Source organism: Podarcis erhardii, assembly GCF_964252035.2.
Source record: "Podarcis erhardii genome assembly, chromosome: 2".
NCBI classification, from domain to species: Eukaryota; Metazoa; Chordata; class Lepidosauria; order Squamata; family Lacertidae; genus Podarcis; species Podarcis erhardii.
In genome coordinates this window covers 36342759-36362588 of record NC_138498.1, presented here as the reverse complement: position 1 = coordinate 36362588, position 19830 = coordinate 36342759, and the positions used below count along the sequence as shown (strand labels likewise).

The 19830-nt window shown below is 42.0% G+C and overlaps 1 protein-coding gene across 2 annotated transcripts in view; it reads left to right on the top strand.

Moving 5' to 3' along the window:
• The first annotated feature begins 486 nt into the window (after positions 1-486).
• The window catches only part of EVPL (envoplakin), a 44712-nt gene continuing 25368 nt past the window's right edge, over positions 487-19830 (top strand). The window contains exons 1-5 of one of the 2 annotated variants that reach the window (XM_081850633.1): positions 487-584; positions 3800-3877; positions 8068-8238; positions 18304-18406; positions 18885-19039. In XM_081850633.1, the coding sequence (XP_081706759.1) occupies positions 502-584; positions 3800-3877; positions 8068-8238; positions 18304-18406; positions 18885-19039 (590 nt within the window). In that variant the 5' untranslated portion in view covers positions 487-501. Of the gene's footprint in view, positions 585-1787; positions 1820-3799; positions 3878-8067; positions 8239-18303; positions 18407-18884; positions 19040-19830 lie in introns of those variants that run through there. The other variant, XM_081850634.1, reaches the window with a different exon arrangement.

The following is a 19830-nucleotide window of genomic DNA, read 5'->3' as shown; positions in this document are numbered from 1 at the left end:
AATTCCATAAGGAATTCAACAGGCAGGAGAGAGATCTGTCCTGATGTTGCGGCTTTACAAAAAGGGATTCTGCTCCTGAGTTGGAATGGGAATAGGAATAGGAATTGAAAAGAGACGTGGAGACCTCCATCTTTGTGTTTTCGCAACTGCCAGTGCTTCCTTCCATGTCTTTGGCTGGCTTGATAACCTGCTGTGGCTCCAAAGGCGGGTGTGGTGTTGATTAGTTGATGTTTTGCCCCTAGGAATAAGCTGTGTGCCACCTGGTTCAGCAGGAGGTGAGATTATGCCTATGACTTTGAACACAGGCAAGAAGGCTTAGCTTCTGAGGCACTGAGACTGAGGAATAACTTGTAGAGCACATCTAATATTCTTTTTCTGCTTCCACTAACATCTGTGCCTTTGCTTTGTTTTTTAGGCAGGGCAAATCTTTGAAAAGGGAGGGTCTGCCTAGAGTTAGTGAGGCATTAAAGCAAGAATGACAACCCATAAGGCAAATGCACAATGCGATGGAGCCAGAAAGATGCTATCTTCCTTAATACAGTGGAACCTCTGGTTACGTACCGTCCTCCTTGCGAACACTTCAGGTAACAAGCTCCGCTAACCCGGAAATAGGTCTCCTGGAAGCGAACTTTGCCCTGGGATGTAAGCAGAGGTTGCGTGCCAGAGGCACGTGCGCAGCGGGAGGCCCCATTAGCAAAAGTATGCCTCACGTTAAGAATGGTTTCAACTTAAGAACGGACCTCCAAAACGAATTAAGTTCGTAACCGGAGGTACCACTGTGTAGTACATTTTTGTATATTACTTTCAAGAATATATGCAGGCAAACACCCGCCAGACAACAGAAAGATCTCTCCCATTCCTTTGGTCCATGTTCAGTAAGGGCTCATCCTCGAGAAAGTTGAGGAGCAAAGTTGGAGTCCTATTGGAGTTTGTAAGCTACCCAACTGTTGAAAATCTGGAGTTTGGGGGTCAATTATTCTCTATGGAGAGGGAACGGGTCTTTCTGAATGTTTGAGTCTTATTAGAGTTTTATTCCTTTGTACTATTATTTACCGTATTTTTTGCCTCATAGGGCGCACCGGCCCATAAGGCGCACCTAGTTTTTTGGGAGGGAAATAAAGAAAAAAAATTATTTCCCCCCCCCAAGGCGCGAGGCTTCCCCCGACCCCAGCCCCCAGAACAGGCTGCTCTCCGCAAGCCGTGGGAGCCCTCCCGCGGCTTGCGCAGAGCTACCCGAAGCCCTGGCACGACTGCTGAGCGCGCCGGGGCTTCGGGATAAGAAGCAGCGCTGCGCAAGCCGTGGGAGCCATCCCGCGGCTTGCGCAGAGCTACCCGAAGCCCCGGCGCGACTGCTCAGCACGCCGGGGCGTCGGGATAAGAGGCAGCTCTGCGCAAGCCGGGGGAGCCCGGGGGGAACTCCCGCGGGCTCCCACGGCTTGCGGATAGCTTCCTGAAGCCTGGAGAGGGAGAGGGGTCGGTGCACACTGACCCCTCTCGCTCTCCAGGCTTCAGCGAAAGCCTGCATTCGCCCCATAGGACACACACACATTTCCCCTTCATTTTTGGAGGGGAAAACGTGTGTCCTATAGGGCGAAAAATACGGTATTTCCTACAAGTTCCTGTCTTTTATTCCATTTACTTTGCTAAGTTTGAAGTTGAAGGGACATGACCTTAGTTAAAGATGACTAACTGGTTTCCTGAATCATTTACCTTACCTTTGGAGGAAGATGTCATTGTCTATGCAGAACTCAATTCTTTCTTGTAGGAGGTGATAATTAATCTTTGCTGGCAACACAGGATTAATGTGCTGGTCTTTACAGTAAGTACTGGGAAGTCAGAATATTTACTCATACCTCCCAGGTCACGTTTGAAGTAAGTATTAAGTACCAGGGTAAGGATAGTTCATAATAGGGATCTCCTTTTATATCAAGTTATGCCAACTGCTCTGATGTCATGATCTACAGGAATTAACCATGTAAAAAGTCCAGATTGTCACATATTGTTACAGCATGGAAAAGCTCCCATTCCCAGACTCTCTAATAGCCTAAGTTGTTAGATGCTTTCATACCCCATTAAGAATGTGTTTAAATCTCTTCCATTGAAAGAAATCCATTTAAATTTGGATGAATTGTGCCTATTATACTCAGAGCATTCCTATTGGCTCACTCCCAGTACTTTGTATAGTATCTTCACACACACACACACACACACACACACACACACAAACTTCTCAGCTGTAAGTCTTTTCTTTCTTTAGACAACCAGACTGAAAGGCATGTTTGATCACATACTAAAGAGCTCGGCCAATAAAATAAACATTAGGTGCCCCTGTGACTCTGGTCATACATTGCTGGTTGCTATATGCATTCAAAATAACACAGAAAAGCCTGTTTGAGAAAGGAATCATGGAATAAATAAGAAGTACGGTATTATTTTTGTGTGTGTGCACTGCCTGACATAAGGAAGAACAAAGCAGATAAGAGAGTGTCAATATTTATGGAAATACCAAAGCTGAGGGGACCTCCTAACACAGCTTTGTAATGCTGTAGAAAGAATAGACCAATTCTGAAAAAGTGTTGCATCACAAATAAACCAACCAAACAAAAAAAATAGTTGAATCCAACCATTCAGAGTAGACCTACTGAAATAAACCTTGCTGAGAATTTTAGTGGGAGAATATTGTTGTGGGAGAATATTATTGTGTTCATGTCTTGTGGTTAAGGATCTTCCAATTTTGGTTTTCATTTCTCATTTTTCCATTCTTGAATTCAGTTCTCCACATTTTGCAGCCATTTGAACTAAGCGCACACACACACACACACACACACACACACACACCATGAAAATTCACCAGCATTTTAGCTCAAATTTCTCCTAATAAATAATTTTTATGTGCAACTTTTCCTAATGTACACATTTTTGCAAGCAACCTTTCCTAATATAAAGCGTGTCTGTAAGTTATTTTTTACAAATGTATTCATTTTAATGCACACTTCCCCCTAATATCTGCATTTTGTGAACATTGCTTGGTTGGAGAGCTGCATTGCAAAATTTACAGAAGTGCAAATTTTGAAACAAGGTAGATTCAGCTTTAAATGGCTACTGAATTGAATTTATCCTCCCTCCATACTTGTGGGTTTTCCACAGGCATCTGGTTGGCCACTGTGGTAACAGAACACAGTATTAAATAGGACTTTAACCTGATCCAGCAGAGCATTTATACTTTTACTATAGCACTCTTTGCCTGCCTACCATCCATACCCATGTCCTTGCCCGCACCTTGTCTCTATTTACATGATGATATTTGAAGCTGAAAACATTTATCTTTGCTATATTGCCTTTTAGCTCATGATAGCCAGAGTTCACAGGGAAGTGGGTGGCGCTGTGGGTTAAACCACAGAGCCTAGGACTTGCCGATCAGAAGGTTGGTGGTTCGAATCCCCACAACGGGGTGAGCTCTCATTGCTCAGTCCCTGCTCCTGCCAACCTAGCAGTTCAAAAGCACGTCAAAGTGCAAGTAGATAAGTAGGTACCGCTCTGATGGGAAGGTAAACGGCGTTTCCGTGCACTTCTCTGGTTCACCAGAAGCGGCTTAGTCATGCTGGCCACATGACCCGGAAGCTGTACGCCGGCTCCCTCGGCCAATAAAGCGATATGAGCGCTGCAACCCCAGAGTCGGTCACGACTGAACCTAATGGTCAGGGGTCCCTTTACCTTTACCTTTACCTTTACCTTTACTAGCCAGAGTTCACCCATAGCATTGATGTCTGAACATCTTCTCTCATGATCTTCATTTCAGAACTTTCCCACAGCCATTGGACCTACCAGCTTCTGTGATGTCCTGTCCAGATGTACAAAGCATCCTGGGCAGTAGCAGGTAAGGGCACACAATAATGTTTGATGGCAAGTCTTCGTATTTGTGTGAAGGAACATCTGAACTATTTTTGCAAACTATTGCAGCACCACTGGGGTTCTTTGCGGCTAGCTAGAATGACATTCAAAGGTACTCTGCTGCTGATGCCATCACCACTTCAGGCAGGTTCAGTCTCTACCTGAAGTTTTGCTGGCATACTTTCTTGTGATCCTGATGCTTCCACATCATGCCATGCCTGCCAGCCATCAAAAGACTTCTCCACTGTCCTATCCCAGCTACAAACATTTCTTGATCTTTGCCTGAGAGAAATAAAAACAAGCAATGAGCCACCAAGAATTCTGGAATTCTTTCACCCTTCTCTCTGTACCTTTCACTGTTGTACTCAGTGGATGCCCTAGAGGGTTTCTTTGTAGCACCCCAAGACTTATTTTAGCTCAGGTCCTGCCAAACCAGTACTGTTTACAACGGTTTCTGCCCAGTGTGCATAGAAAGTTACTGACATTGCAGCTGAGCCAGTTCAACTAGTTGTCCTGACTCTGTCTTCAGGATACCTGCCTTGCCTTTGAAAATAACCTTTAAAGGGTGCTATGTGGTGGGGACTTTCTGAGTCCCAGAATGCACTGGAATGAAAGGAATGAATGGGTCATTTATTAGTTATCATGTTGCTTCTTGTATGCTTTTTGCAGAAGCATCTGTTAGACTTCCAGTGAATGAATTGTTAGGGTCAAGCTCATTCACCTACTGTTGCGTATCTCTTTCATTTTCATTTTATATTCTGGCTCTCAGGAATATGTTATTGCATGACAGCAAGCACTAATTAAGCCATCATGCAATGACAATATGAAAGTGCATAATTCAAACTTTGAAAGCAACTGATAACATTAGACTTGTCAGTGCAATAAGGCAACAAGCACAATATAATCAGAATGAAAACAACATCACAAATTTGAGTAGGCCAGTTAAAATTGCTCTGAAAAATCAAGGGCGGGGGGAACCATGGATATGTTACACAACACATGACACAATCAAGTCTGGCTTTGATCTTACTCTACCCTACGCCATATTGATATGAGAATTGGAATGATTATGCTATAAACCTCAAGGGGTGCTGCATATAATTTCATTCCCTCATGCCACCAAACACTCTGTCCATATATTGTCAGACCCAGATGATAAAGAGAAGAGTGAGGACAGAGGGCATGATGACACAGATCTTCATTCCCTTTCTTTCTCAATGAGTTTCCAGCACATTGAAGTTTTAGAAAACCCAAACCATGCCACTACTATCTTAGACTGAACCCCTTACTCTTTGAGGCTGTGCTAATGCGAAAGGTTTTAAACCCATGCCTGAGACACTGAGCACAAATGGCTTTTGAGCGTCTCTCCTTGCTTAAAGCAATTTGTGCCTGACTAATAATACAAGGAAGGGCCCAAAACAGTCCAGCACCATCTCCCTCCTGGATTATTTCCAAGCACATGAAGACAGTCACTAAAGAAGTGCTGAATGCATCAGGGCGGTCCTCTTTCACAGCCAGAAGTCAGCAGGATGCTCAAATTTCTTTCTCTAAGCAATAAAAGGTTTTTGTTTTTTAATTTTTAATTTGGCGCTTAGATCAAAGCCAGCACACTAGTGCTACTTTAGCCTATTCTCAGCCCTCTAGTCTTGAGCCAGAAAATGGTTTCTTGCAACTTCACAAAGAAATCATTGCTCTTTAATGAAAGCCACACCTTCGTGTGTGTTTTGGTTTTTGGCAAGCAGGGCACCTTTCAACTCAGATGCTTGGCATGTTTTGAATTCATGATCTGAGATGAGTTGCAATTTTCCTGCACGCCCACATCAGCCATATCACAGGCATATTTGACAGCCAAAGCTGAAAAGGTGCTTAAAAAAATACTTCTTGTGCCAATCTTGGCTGGACATGATCCAGCTAGAAGGAGGAAACAAATAACCACAGGGGGTTTGCTCACATACCTTGCAGAGAGGAACCTGAGGTAAGCTCTAACATGGAGCTACTTCACCCTTTAGTATATACAACATTGTATGTAAAGTGCCAACAAACGTTTATTTCGGTGCAACTATGCGGGGGGGGGGGAGGAAGTTGAGTGCCGATCAAGAGATTTACGGCAAAAGCAACATGGCGGTGTAGTGATTGTTCTGGTTATCTATGGGAAAGGACTGGAAAGTGTAATTGAATATTTCATTCATTCCTTCCTTCCTTCCTTCCTTCCTTCCTTCCTTCCTTCCTTCTTAAGTGTGTATCCTGCCCTTCCTCACAAAGAAGCCCAGGGTGGCAAAGTACACGTGACAAAGCAATAAAAACATATTAAAAACAATTCCAATACGGATGTGGTCTGGTAAGGATCTCAATTTAAAAGGCATTTTGAAAGAGGAAGGTTTTCAGTAGACATCCAAAAGACAACAGACACGCCACCTTTCTAATATTGAAGGGGGATTCGAAAAGTAGGTGGCAAAACCCTAAAGACCCAGTTCCTGCCCTGCCTACTGACATCACGGCACCCTTTCGGCACCTGCTAAAAGCATTTTTATTTGGCAAACCCATCAAGACATGTAGAAGTCGACATGTATTTTACACCTGGTTTTACCTTAACTGTTGATGTTAATCATATGTTGAATTTTTATTATGTTTAATTTTGCCTTTTGTTGACAATTTTAACGTTTGTTGGTTTTGTTGGAGGTTTTGAGTCATGGTTGGCCAAGTTTTATTCAGAGTAGACCCACTGAAATGAATAGACCAAACCCTTAATTTAACTGGGTCTGCTCTGATTAAATCTTAGTGGAATACCACTCTTTATTTACAGGCAAGTGGGGCATATGTTTTGTTGAATAATGAATGATTTAAATAAATAATTTCCCACAATAACCCGGTAAAGTAGGCCAGGCTGAGAGACAGTGACTTGTCCAGGATCACCCAACAAGTTCCATGGGCGGGTGGAGGGGATTTGAACTTAACCTGGTGCAAATGGAAATCATTTTTCTTTAGGAATTAATTGGGAAATTTTCCTTTTGTCGAAAGGAATCAGTGGTAGATCTAAATAGCGAGGGTGCTCTTCCAAGACAACAATGCCCATTTACACCACAAAGAACTCATAACCCACCTTCTTTCAGCAGCCAGAAACACCATAACCAGACACTTGAGAGACCTGTCAGGAGTAAGCATGGACCAATGGTACCAAATAGTATGGGAAACAGCCCTACTAGAAAAATTAACTAATAAACTGAAACTGACACTGGGACAAACAGAAGAAGACACCTTCACCCCGGTATGGCTCCCCTTTATCACATACACAGCCCAACAGGACAATGACAATAATCCACCAACAGCATACAAATCAATATGGCTAACCTGATCCAAAACACCCACCCACCTCACTCACACACGAAAACAAAGATCACCACAGCCAATCACAAACAAACAATCACACCCTAGGCCAACCCCAACCTCTCTCACCACCAAAGGAACACAAGTGAACAACACAAGCACGCTGACACCAAACTCTACATACATTAAGCATAATAGAAACACCACTACCCGACCCCACCCCCATCCATCTCCCCTCCCTCCACCCCCTTTCTTTTTTTCTTTTTCTTTTCTTCTCCCCCTAATGCCTCAACAAATGAAACGGATTTGTAAAAATGTTACATGGAGAAAAAAAAATACGAGGCATTACACTCACACTGTAAAACAAGAAAACCCTTAATAAAATATTTATAAATAAATAAATAAATAAAAATAGCGAGGGTGCAGCATGGATTGGACAGCAGCCACACAGATGGACCGCCTGACCCTGTGTGCTAGCAATGAGCAAAGCTACTTTTGATGTAGTAACTACAGGCACACATGTTATTTCCCAGATGTAGATTGTATTTGGGGTAGGGAATTGCAGTGTACGAAATGTCTGTCAGAAATGGTGTGAATAGAACTGGGTCTGCCTCTGCTTGTACAGAAGCACATTCTTCAGAGTACCAGGGTGGGGTCTCCCACTCCTTCCCTCTGGGCTTTTTTTTTTTTTACTCATTCAGTCCTAAACTGGTTTTTCTAGTCCTTTTTTTTTTTTAAGGCAAGTTTCCATCTCGGCTCTTAATCACCTGCAGCTCAGGGAGGAGCCACCCAGGTTCTGCTTTTAACAATCTGCAGACTTTCTCATCCTCTCCTGTCATACCATCTCCACAGACAACCTCAGGCAGAGGCAGCTGCTGGAACGCACCCACCCCTTTCTTCAACAGCCTTCCAGACAGCGAGAGAGAGGGGAGCTTCAGCCGCCGCCGAGATGTTCAAAGGGGTGGGCAAAGGCTCGCCAAGCAGAAGCTCCCCGAGCAAAGGGTCCCCGATCAAGCAGCCCAAGTAAGTAGTTTAAAAGTGTGGTTTTTGCAGAAGTGGGGAGAGTGCCATGGACGCCAGGAGGCCACCTCTGAACTGGCAAGGTGTCTTACAAGTAAAGGGGGGAAATGAACATTGTTTGCCTAAGGGAAGGTCCAAAAGAATAAGTGGCCTGTGGGCAGCTGCCTGTATCCATTCACCTGGTTGGAAGTAAACACTGAACTCTGAGGTACTTTTCTTTTGAGCAGACACACCAAGTGTTCTGCTGCAAAAGCTATACTGGCGTCTCTTCTCCACAGTAGGCTTCCTCCTCCTCAGCCTGGCAAGTGCTTCTGAATATCTGTGTACAAGTGAGAAGGTGAAAATCCCTATTTATTGAGACTAGTTACGAAAAATATGGCTTGGCTTGGGAGCATACCTAAAAACTCAACATCTGGTGGTATTCCCAGCACAAGTGACCCACAGTCTTTTGAGACATCTCTGTCTCCTATTGTGACAATTGGGAATTGTCTCAATAGGAGACTGAGATGTCTCAAAGTGTCTGAAAGTGCCACAATGCTTTTCGTTGCTCTAGCTCTGTTTCCCTGCTTGATCTTTTTCTTCCTGTAGTGGGATGGAAATTGTGGTGCTCTGTTGCATCCCACTGCCACTGGGATTCTTAAAAGACAAAGTAGCCTTCAAAGGGGCATAGCTGCCATTGCTCCGTGGTGGCCAAGCGTAGGAGGCTGACAGCTAAACATTTTCCATTGGCTGCCAGATTTCCCTTCTCCCTCTTGGAAGGGTGTGATTCCTCTTGCAGGTATAATGCATACAAGGCACCGTTCAAGGCAGTGAAACACCTAACTGGCCAAAGCAGGAGAGCCCAATAAGTCAAGTCAACTGGCCAAAGCAGGAGAGCCCAATAAGTCAAGTCAACTGGCCAAAGCAGGAGAGCCCAATAAGTCAAGTTAGCAGAGGGTAGAATAATATTGGAGAAGGAGAAGTTCATAGACCCCAATTATCCTTGCTTGTTAAGGGCAGTGCTTTTTTTTTCAGGTGGTTCTCAAGGGTGCACAATTCGCTCACCTCTAGAGGTTGTTGTTAAAAAAATTACCCTGGTTAAAGGTAATCTGTTTTCTTGTCCAAGTCCATGGCTAATCACTTCCTCTATTTTGATAAATTTTTACCTTTTGCAGATGCCTTTTTTGATGTTTATGTGAGTTGCTAGAACAGTAATTCTTTAGGGTTCAGAGTGGGGAAGGGATACATCTTTTCTATCAGGGCAACCTGTGGTAAATGCCTGTGCAACAGACATTAAGGTATGCAGGCTGCCATTTTGCACCTGCTGCAAAATGGTCCATTCCCTCCTGTTTCACTTTCTACTTCAATGTGGTGCCCTCCAGATGTTATGGCTTCATGCAATTCCCTTTCCTTCAGAGGCAGATGGAGTCCTTAGGCTCCATGCAAAGCTACCTTAACTTAAGAACAATCTTCTCTGTCGGCTGCTTACTCTCTTCTCCTTATATGCCCAGCTGGGATTTTGTTGTTGAGCAGCTGCTGCCATTTGAAAGGTTTGTACATGCTGCAGGTTAGTAGCACGAGTGTGATGATTTTTCCAGGGAGGTATCTGCTGATAATATTGTCTTAGGGACTATGTCCTTTTTTTAGTTTGTGTTCCTCCTGATTGGATTGCACACATGGTGTAGGCCAGAGAATGGTCTGAGGGCACATAATGTTGTCACACTGTTAAAGCAAAGTGGGCCTCAGACTGATCTGCTAACTCTCTGTCTTGGCTTTCCAAAAGAGAATATACATGAAAGAAATCTGAAACCATCATGGTATTTCTGTGCATCCCACAATCAAGCTGCACTAAGAGTGTTTGAGGTATCATAATGCAATAATTCAGATTATGCATAGTTTGCCTTATGGAGAGCTTCAGCCACATGGGGGATGCCTGAATGTTTGGAGGAGTCCTGTGAATAGCTGCAGTAGGGAATAAATACGCCTCATTGATAGAAGGCCATGGGAAGCTGCCTGATAATGAGTCAAACCGTTGTTCCATCTATTCCAATAGTGTCTGCTACAACTGGCAGTAGCTCTTCAGGGTCTTCTTCATCTCCTGGAACTTGGTCATTTCTTACAAAATGGAAATGCCAGAAATTGAACCCGGAACATTCTGCGTGCAAAACTAGGGATGTAAGAGGCAGCAATTTCCATCCCATCCTCAGTTAGTCACAGTCAGCATCATTCCCATTCCACTACGGTTCGGCTTCATATATTTTCTATGCCCAAAACATAGGCAATGAATTAAACAGTCAATTTCTGTACATTTCAATGGAAGGGAATCATTAAAAAAATATATATGCAGAGAATAATGTAACCATTAATGTAACATTTGCAGACTTGGGGGGGGGGGACCAATGATAAGGAATGTTGCTTGCATTCATTTGTGTGATTTCTGATCCTAACCATTGATGAACATTCACAATGAGAGAATTTCCAATCCTGCTTCTCTTTCTGATGAAATTTTGCATCCCTATGCAAAACCCATGGTCCGCTGTTGAATTATCAAAAAAAGCCATGGAAATATTATCAGTTTGCATCATTTATAGATGTCATGATCAGTATTTCTGAATATGGTGCTTTTACCCTAGTAGGCGTCACTCATACTTATTCTAGCAGTTGAGGCACAGACCCATGGTGTTCCACTGAGTTGTGATGTGACCCTTTAAAGACAAATGCTGTCCCTTGAAAAAATCTATATACTCCAGGCTTGATTCTATTTGAACTGATAGGGAGACAGATATTGCTGATGGCTAGAGTTTTCCTATCAACTCAGTGCACACTGGAATCATTGTTCATTCATTTGTAAAGTCTTAATTTTCTCCATAGACAATTGCTAAGAATACAATAAAATCTTCTTGGCTTTGGTTTTGTCATCAGCTTGACTTTTAAAATTAGCTTTGGTTGCCCAAAGCAAAAAATAAACAGCCAAGACAGGTTGATGTTTTAGATGGCTGGTGTTCAATAGGAATCCAAAACGAAAGGATTTTCTGGTTCAAAAAGTCAAGGCAGTATGTCCAAGATCTGTCTAATGCTTAGTGACTTCCAAATGCCTCATAAATATTAACTCAATTAAGCCTGTCCTTATTTTTCCTTATTTGACAAGCTATTCATTATGATATCCAGTGTCAGTCATATTCTTGAGTATGACTTAATAGGACATCACCCATAGCTGAGACAAGTTGAATCACTGTGCCCTGTCATGGCTCCTAGACTGCTTGATCTTTTCACCTAAGAATAAGGAAGAAATGAATGCTGTCATTTGTAGGAACTGAGGCTTCTAATAACCTTCCAGCTCCTGGCACAATCGCTACAACATTCAGTTTGTGGAGCTTGTATTTTATTAATGTCACCAAGCCTGTATTCACATCCGTAGCCCATGCAACTTTTCTGCCTAATAACCTTTTGGTGCATTGCAAATTTGCACCGTCACCTGAATGCAAAAGTGATTGCATTGGTAGCTAGCATGGAAGAGCTTGTTTGTGATTCTTAAAGCTGTTGTGAGGTGGAGTTGAGAATAAACACATGAACAATTATTGTGCAGCTGACCTGTTGTGGGCTGGGGTGTGATGCTGGCAGATTTATGGCTATAGTTGTTTCCAGTGGTTTGACATCACCCCTGGAGGCATACTCCATTGTCTCTCGAGACAGTTGTATGCCAACATTTATTGTGGCATGGAAAGGTGAAGTCACACATACAAATTCTAATGAGGTGTCATCATTTCTGAAAACAGTTGACAGCTATTTCTGGATTTCTTCCCTTTTTTGGTACAGATTAAACTTGAATTAGTTAGAGCAAGAAAGTTAGGAGGCTCATGGGTGTGCAGAAGTTGTTAGTAAGTTGTATTGATTTAGAAGCTAATTGATTTTTATTTTTAAAGAGGGAATTTCTAGGTTCATTTCTGAGCCAATCCAGTGAAGACAGCATCAGGGCTGCTTGCACATTTCTAGACTTGAAAGCCCTAAATTTATGGTCATGGAAGAAACCACTTGGTTCACTTATTATTACAGAGGAATATATATATATATGGATGGCATGGTCTAACAGAATATGTTCTACCCAACCATTTTTTTCCTGGGGAGAGTATCAGAATAACAAAATATTTCAGGTCAAGGAATCTAGGTGAAATATACACCTAGTTCTTAAACTCAGTTCTTAACTCAGAAAATGAAATTGATGTTCTTTTGAAAAATCGAGTAGTTCCAGGTGTCAGCTAGCTCCTCTTTCATTGGATGTCACCAGTGTGGCAAGCCATTCCGCACTCTGAAGTCCCTTCCACTAGGGACTTCAGAGTACGTTTTATCTTTTTATTTTAATAGCCGCCTTATGTTTTCCTGTTGGGGGAAAAAAAGGACAGTAGAGAAACTATTAATAAAGCAGAATGACAAGCCCAGAATTAGGCATAGAAAACAACATAGTATAAATGGATGTCATCTAGGCCTTGAATTTTGGTCTGTATCAGAGAGTATTTATGAAGCTTCTTTACCTTTATAAAAGAGTATAACATACTTAATTTTAAAAATCCTGCTCAGAAGCAGAATGTTAATTGAGAGAGAGGGTGCATAGGTAGCATTTGGTTAACTAAAAATACCATATTTTTCTGTGTATAAGACAACCACTATTTTTTTTTTTAACCCTAAATTAAGAAATCAGTATTTTTTGGTTGCCAAAGTTGTTGAGCTTTTCTGGGGCAATCTTGGAGTTGTTGATCACCCTGCCGAAAACCGTGTATAAGACGACCCCCCGTTTTTTACTCAAAAAATTAAGGGGGGGAACCATTGTCTTTCATACACAGAAAAATACGGCAAGTAAGAAAAGCCAAGATACTTCCTAGATTAAACACAAAAAGCTGTGGGGTGGTAGTTTAAAAAATGCAGGTAACTGCTGACCTATCCTGGATGATCACCAAGCATGCTTAATAAAGCCAGTTAGAGAGAATCATCAGTGAATTACCATGAAGACAGTTACACAGAGGCAAGCACAGAATATGTATTTGTTCTGGAGAAAGTTGTTACCAGACTTAGGATTTAATAATCACATTGCGCTCATGCCTCTTAAGAGGTCAAGGCAATGAACACGATTAAAAGGTTCACTTTGAAGGAAAACCTTTGATATAAGTTTGGTGATGGATAAATTTGCTACATGGGTTTTGCTAAGGCTGTGAATCTAGGAAGGTAGATGGTTGTTGGGATAACTTTAGTATGCGTGGGAACATCTTTTGTGGTGTACTCTCACATGCAGAGGGCAGCATGAAGTTTGAGCAGCCCCCCCTACCCACAGCAGGGTGACTTTCATGAACCTCCCCTAGCATGAGCCTGGGTCAAGCCTGCCATGTTAAATCTCCCACAATGCCCCAGAGCATTTGACATAGCATTGCTGGATGACATTTTCTGGGGCACTGTGGGAAATGTTGGGCAGGAAGCCCAAAACAGGAGGCAGAGTCAAAAACAGTGCGCCGTGAAAAGATGCTAGATGCTATCGCCAGTCCTGAGAATTTCTAAACAAGCATCACATGGCAAAATGCAAATAGACAACAAGGAAGTGTTCCATGAGCCACAAGCATCTCGTTCCAGCTGATCTTTGGTTCTTGGGTTAGTTTGTTTTATCCGAAAGGTGGGTCACCAAAACACTTTGAGTTTCAATACTTTGTGGTTTCTTGCCATACATATCATACCATAAATTGCAAAGTATGAGCAAAGCTGCCTGATACGTTGAGTTTCCCTTGACTAGGCCTGTTGGCCAAGGTGCAGAAAGAGAACTCAGAAAAGCAAATACCTTTCTAGGGCTGTCTCAACATGTCAGGGAGGCCGCATGGGTAATGACTAATATTCCTTCTCATTTGGCAGAAAGCAACAGTTGAAGTTCTGGGTGGTGTCCAAGTGTTTGCCGTCAACGGCTCCTCCTCATTCCAGGGATGGGGAGCCAGTGGGGCGTCAGCAAGAGGCAAGCAACTTGTGCAATTGACATGAGAAAGGTTAAACCAGTTTCTGCAAAAAAACTGGTAGGACTAGTGATCTCTGAGGAAAATGGGAGCTTGGTTGTGTGTGTGCCCTCTCTCACCAAACATTACCACCCACCTTCTTTGACAGTGACAGAGAATAAAGTTTTGCACAGGAACAATTGGTTGCATACAGTTGTGTGTGCGGAACAACTTCTGCTCCTGTAACAAAATGTCTCCTCCCTCTCCTCTCCCCACACCCCACATCTGCTCTAGGGGTTTTCACAACCCTCCGCAGCAGATCTGGAGGCAGAGCAAAGAGGAGGAGAGGGAGTGGGAGTTCTGTTGGGCTCATGGAAGTCATTGCATGTGCTCAGTGACTTAGCTTAGATTTAATCTGATATATATTGCTGTTTTGAGTGCTAAGCAAATGTGACATTCCTGAAACAGAAAAGCCCCCTTGAAAGGATCTAGATCTATCTATCTAATCATCTATCTATCTATCTATCTATCTATCTATCATCTATGTATCTATCTATCTATCTATCTATCATCTATCTATCTATCATCTATCTAATCTATCCATATAATAATTAAATATTTCTATAGCAGCCCATCAATAAAAATTCCCTGTGCATCCTACAAACAAGACAAGATTATGATTACAGCATGTAATAGTTTTTAAAATCCCACAAGAAAACAACACCTCGCTTTCTTTACAATAACTGTTTGCAATAATACCACAGACAGTTTACAACCTACACTAAATTACACTAGGTCACAATTGTCCAAGCTTAATTTAAAAGGAAAATTACTAAGGTGGAACAGAGAGAGAGAGAGTGATAATCCACCATAAGAAGTAAGGATGACTCAACACGCATAATCACTTTTTCGCTCCATTCCACTTCACTAATTTATTCTAGCCTTTGTTGCTGCTCTAGAAAAGCAGGATTAACAGATCAGAGAGCCTAAATTGCCAAGGCATCTAAATTTTAGCACTCTGATTTCTTCTTTCGCCATTGATTTATGCTAGCAGTAATGATAGGGTGTGTCTGAAGACAGGGTTTGTGAAAACTGAATACTTCTGATGGTACATACCTCTGTCATTTTTCTGCAACAAAGGACAACTGTTTCTCAGACATTCATTACATCAGCTCATTTTTATTGCTACGCTTTCCTGCATGCACACACTTATTTTCTGTTGATTAGCCTGAAATAAGCCAGTTTATTTTGACTTTGGCTTACAATTCCACAGTACAGGAGAGAAAAAGCATGTGTTTAAATGCATATACATGTGTCACAGAGCCTTGACCAATTGCTAGCTTCCGGATGAATTAATGCAATCTTTATCTTCAGATATTTCTTTTCAAAGTTTATGCTACCATTTTTAATCTGTGCATGCTAAAGACATAGCATTGTGTGTTAGTAGGGATGGAGGAGAATTTTGTTCAAGCTTGCATTTTAAGGAGAAACTGGTTAATTCATACTACTTGAACAAATATGTGAACCAAAACACAGCTAACCTTTGAAAAGTTGCACTTGTATGAATTTTACAATGCCATTCTCCATCAGATATTTGTACAGAAATGCATATACACAAAAATGTGTACCTATATTAGTGAAGATCACATACAAGAAATACATAATATTTGGGGAAATCGCTTACAAAAATTTGTATATTGGATGCATTTATATACGAATATATATATACTGGTGGAAATGTATAAAATGCATACAAATTTGTGTGTGTGTGTGTGTGTGTGTAAAATTATGTCAACTGTATTTAAGGTTGGGAAAATGAATTTTCCTTTCCAGTTTTTTTTTTAAAAACAAAAACACAAAATACCCTCCAGATATTCACTGAATAATATTTACCAAATATACTTGTAACCAGCATTCAGTTGTAACCAGCCGTTATATTTTGCAGCGTCGATATGCAACACAGTACAGTGTTAGTTACCAGCATGGGCAGCTGATATGTAATGGTACAGTGGCTATCAAGCATCCTACCTTCAAGGAACACTTTCTACTTTGGCACCTGCCAAGGAACCTCTGTGTGCCACAACATTCTTGTGGAGGAACCCTGAAAATGATTCTGGTGCATGGCATCAGGTTCATACACACTCAGTTCACTCACAAGGGCAATGTTGAGTCCCACAAGAACACACTGTGTGCCCATATAACATACTCATTCTCTTGTGGTTGTTGAAGTAACATCAGTTGTTCTTCTCACAGAAGAGTATTGCTAAACTCTCTGTCCATGACACAATGTGGAGACTAGAGACAGGAAGAGCTGACGGTTAATGATATCAAAGGGGAGCTGTTCTCCCTTTTGATTTCAATCATGGGGTGGTAAAACGTCAGGTTTGAAATCACCTTCAATCCCAGTATTCAGGGGCTGATGGGGGAGAATCAGGCATCAAGGCGTGGCTCAGGAATGGGGTTTAAAGTGAAGGAATAGGGGACAGTTGAAGTGAGCGTCCCAGAAGAGAGTTAGAAAACCACTGGTTGTTTGTGATATTTGACAGCATTTGATAGTTGGCATGCAATAGTATTTGCATTTTTATTTTTATTTTATTTTTATTTGGGACGTGGGTGGCCCTGTGGGTTAAACCACAGAGCCTAGGACTTACCGATCAGAAGGTCGGCGGTTCGAATCCCTGTGACGGGGTGAGCTCCCGTTGCTCGGTCCCTGCTCCTGCCAACCTAGCAGTTGGAAAGCACATCAAAGTAGAAGTAGATAAATAGGTACCGCTCTGGTGGGAAGGTAAACGACGTTTCCGTGCGCAGCTCTGGTTCACCAGAAGTGGCTTAGTCATGCTGGCCACATGACCCGGAAGCTGTACACCGGCTCCCTTGGCCAATAAAGCAAGATGAGCACCGCAACCCCAGAGTCAGTCACGACTGGACCTAATGGTCAGGGGTCCCTTTACCCTTTACCTTTTTATGCAATAGTATTTATTGTTTAAAAGCTGTCATGTAATGGTATTTTTATCTTGTAACATTTGAATGATAGGTATATAGTATATTTGTGAATAATGATTTCCATTCAAAATGTGAATACAAAGCCTTGGTAACCAAAAAGTATGTTTAGTAGGTTCTTTAAAAAACACATATAGGACGACAGGTGCTTCTGATAGATAACAAGTATCTCTTCTCAGAGACAAATAGTTTTATTTTCCATTAGAATGACTCCATATAATATTATAGTCTGCAATGTCATTCACTGCAGTTTTTATACTTTACTCATTACTGAGGTAAAAGAAATCAACTATTGCTCTTTTCAACATATAACGTAACACACCCTAGGTGGTACTCAAGAAGTCACTAGGAAGTCATCAATGGGTCAAACAAACATTGTGTCTGGATTGTCAGGCTGTTGACAATCCACACTATTAATTTGTGGTTATAGGAGTATATGAAGAAGGCAATTTCTTAGTCTGGGCTGGTGAAGAATTGTGGAGAAGGATTGTTGGTCAGAACTGGAAAAACTTGTGAAGAAGAAACAGTCGACTGAAGTTGCAGGACATTAGTAACTTTGGACTTTGGATGTGCGATGACTTGGATGTGCGATGAAAGCTGAAAACCCTCTCTAGGCTCAGAGAAAGACGCCTTCTTGTAGCAACTGTGTATAATATGTATATAGTGTGTTTTGTGTCTACCAAGTGAAACAACCTCTGCTACATTTTGTCTGCTATGGGAAGCTTAATCGCTTTGCTGAACTTCTGACTGTGCGCAGTCACCCAGTTTACTGGGCACAAACACTCCAAAATGCATCTCACTTCCACATTACGTCAGCAATAAAGTTAGGCACTCTTTCTCAACAGCAGACTTGGATCTGTTTCATTCCTATTGGCCTGGGAGGGTCTCCTTGTGAGCTGGAGGCGTAGCAGGGCTTTGTTGAGGCTGCTCAGCTGATACACAGAGAAGCCACTAGGACTCCCCATTTACGTGCATTTCATTTATGGGAGGGGGGGTCCAGAAGGTAAGTGGAGAGTCACCTGTATTTGGCAATTACATAATGATTAATCGGGCCATGACTCGAATGAAAACTTTGAGCAAACTACTGTAATTTGTATGCACCTGATTTCTCTGTTCTTGTCCTCAGATCCTCAAGCACAAATGACTTGGCTGTGCTCATCTCTCGCATGCAAAAAAATGCTGACCAGGTGGAAAAGGATATCCTTGAAACACAAAACAAACTTAAGCAGGTAAATTTGGGAGGTTGATATGAGACCCACACTATGTGCTAGAGATGAAGGGGTATTGGAGAAAGCCCTGAGTAGAGCATTAAAACCCTGAAGTTTCAGCTGCATATGTATAAGCACACCCAATGTCTAGGTGGTGTACAAGAGCTTTAATACATCATTTTGTCTCCAACCCAATGCCTTCGGGAAGTATCATCTGTTGTTGTTCCCTCAGCATGCTAAGTCTATCCTTCATAAATTTGTCTCACCTGTTTTTTTCAATCCTCTAAGCTAGAGGCCACCAGTGTATATTTTGGCAGTGATTTCTATAAATTAATGATTATGCACTGCGTGACGAAAAACACTTTCCTCAAGTTTGTGAAAATACCGGGAGCTGCCTGTTTGTACTTAAGAGTAAGATTTGGCTTCATGATTCAAAGCCACTTCCTACCATCTCCGACGGATAATGGCATTTATGCACCAACACTTTTTTTGATTACAGGACAGCAGTTACCGCCAGCAGAACAAGCCTTTTGAGTTCCAGCAGGAGAATGCCAAAAACCTGAAAGAGGCCGAGGTGCTACTGAAGGACCTCTTCCTAGATGTGGACAAAGTCAAACGTCTGAAGCACCCTCAGGCCTTGGAAATTGAAAAAGAGTGAGTTTGTAATGCTTCTATTTGTTTGCAACCCTTCTGAACTAAATTTAAATAATAATAATAATAATAATAATAATAATAATAATAATAATAATAATAATTTATATATATACCCCACCCTCCCCTGCCAGAGCCGGGCTCAGGGCGGCTAACACCAGTAAAATTACAATAAAAACATAATGGGGGGGACCAATTTAAAATATGGGTCAAAATACAATTTAAAATGCAGCCTCATTTTAATAGTAGCTCACAGATCAAAACCTTAAGGGGAGGGAAACATAGGGGTCAGACTGAGTCCAAACCAAAGGCCAGGCGGAATGGCTCTGTCTTGCAGGCCCTGTGGAAAGATGTCAAGTCCCGCAGGGCCCTAGTCTCTTGTGACAGAGCGTTCCAACAAGTCGGGGCCAGTAGTGAAAAGGCCCTGGCCTTAGTTGCATGGTGACTAGGGATGAGGCACAAATGAGATTCAGTTTGCATTTTAAGGTGAATCTTCCAAATCTGCACCTTCCAAAACAATGTACAGACTGAAATTCAACCATGCCTGGATAGCTCAGTTGGCAAGAGCATGGTGCTGATAATCCCAAGGTTGCAGGTTTGATACCCATTTGGGACACCTGTATATTCCTGTATTGCAGGGGGTTGGAAAAGATGATCCTCGGGCTCCCTTCCAACTTTACAATTCTATTATTCAAAATTTGCACTTCTCTGAATTTTGCAGTGTGGTTCCCCAACCCAAGATATGTGTACAAAAATGCATGTACTAAGGTAAAGTTGCTCAGAAATGCATAAAG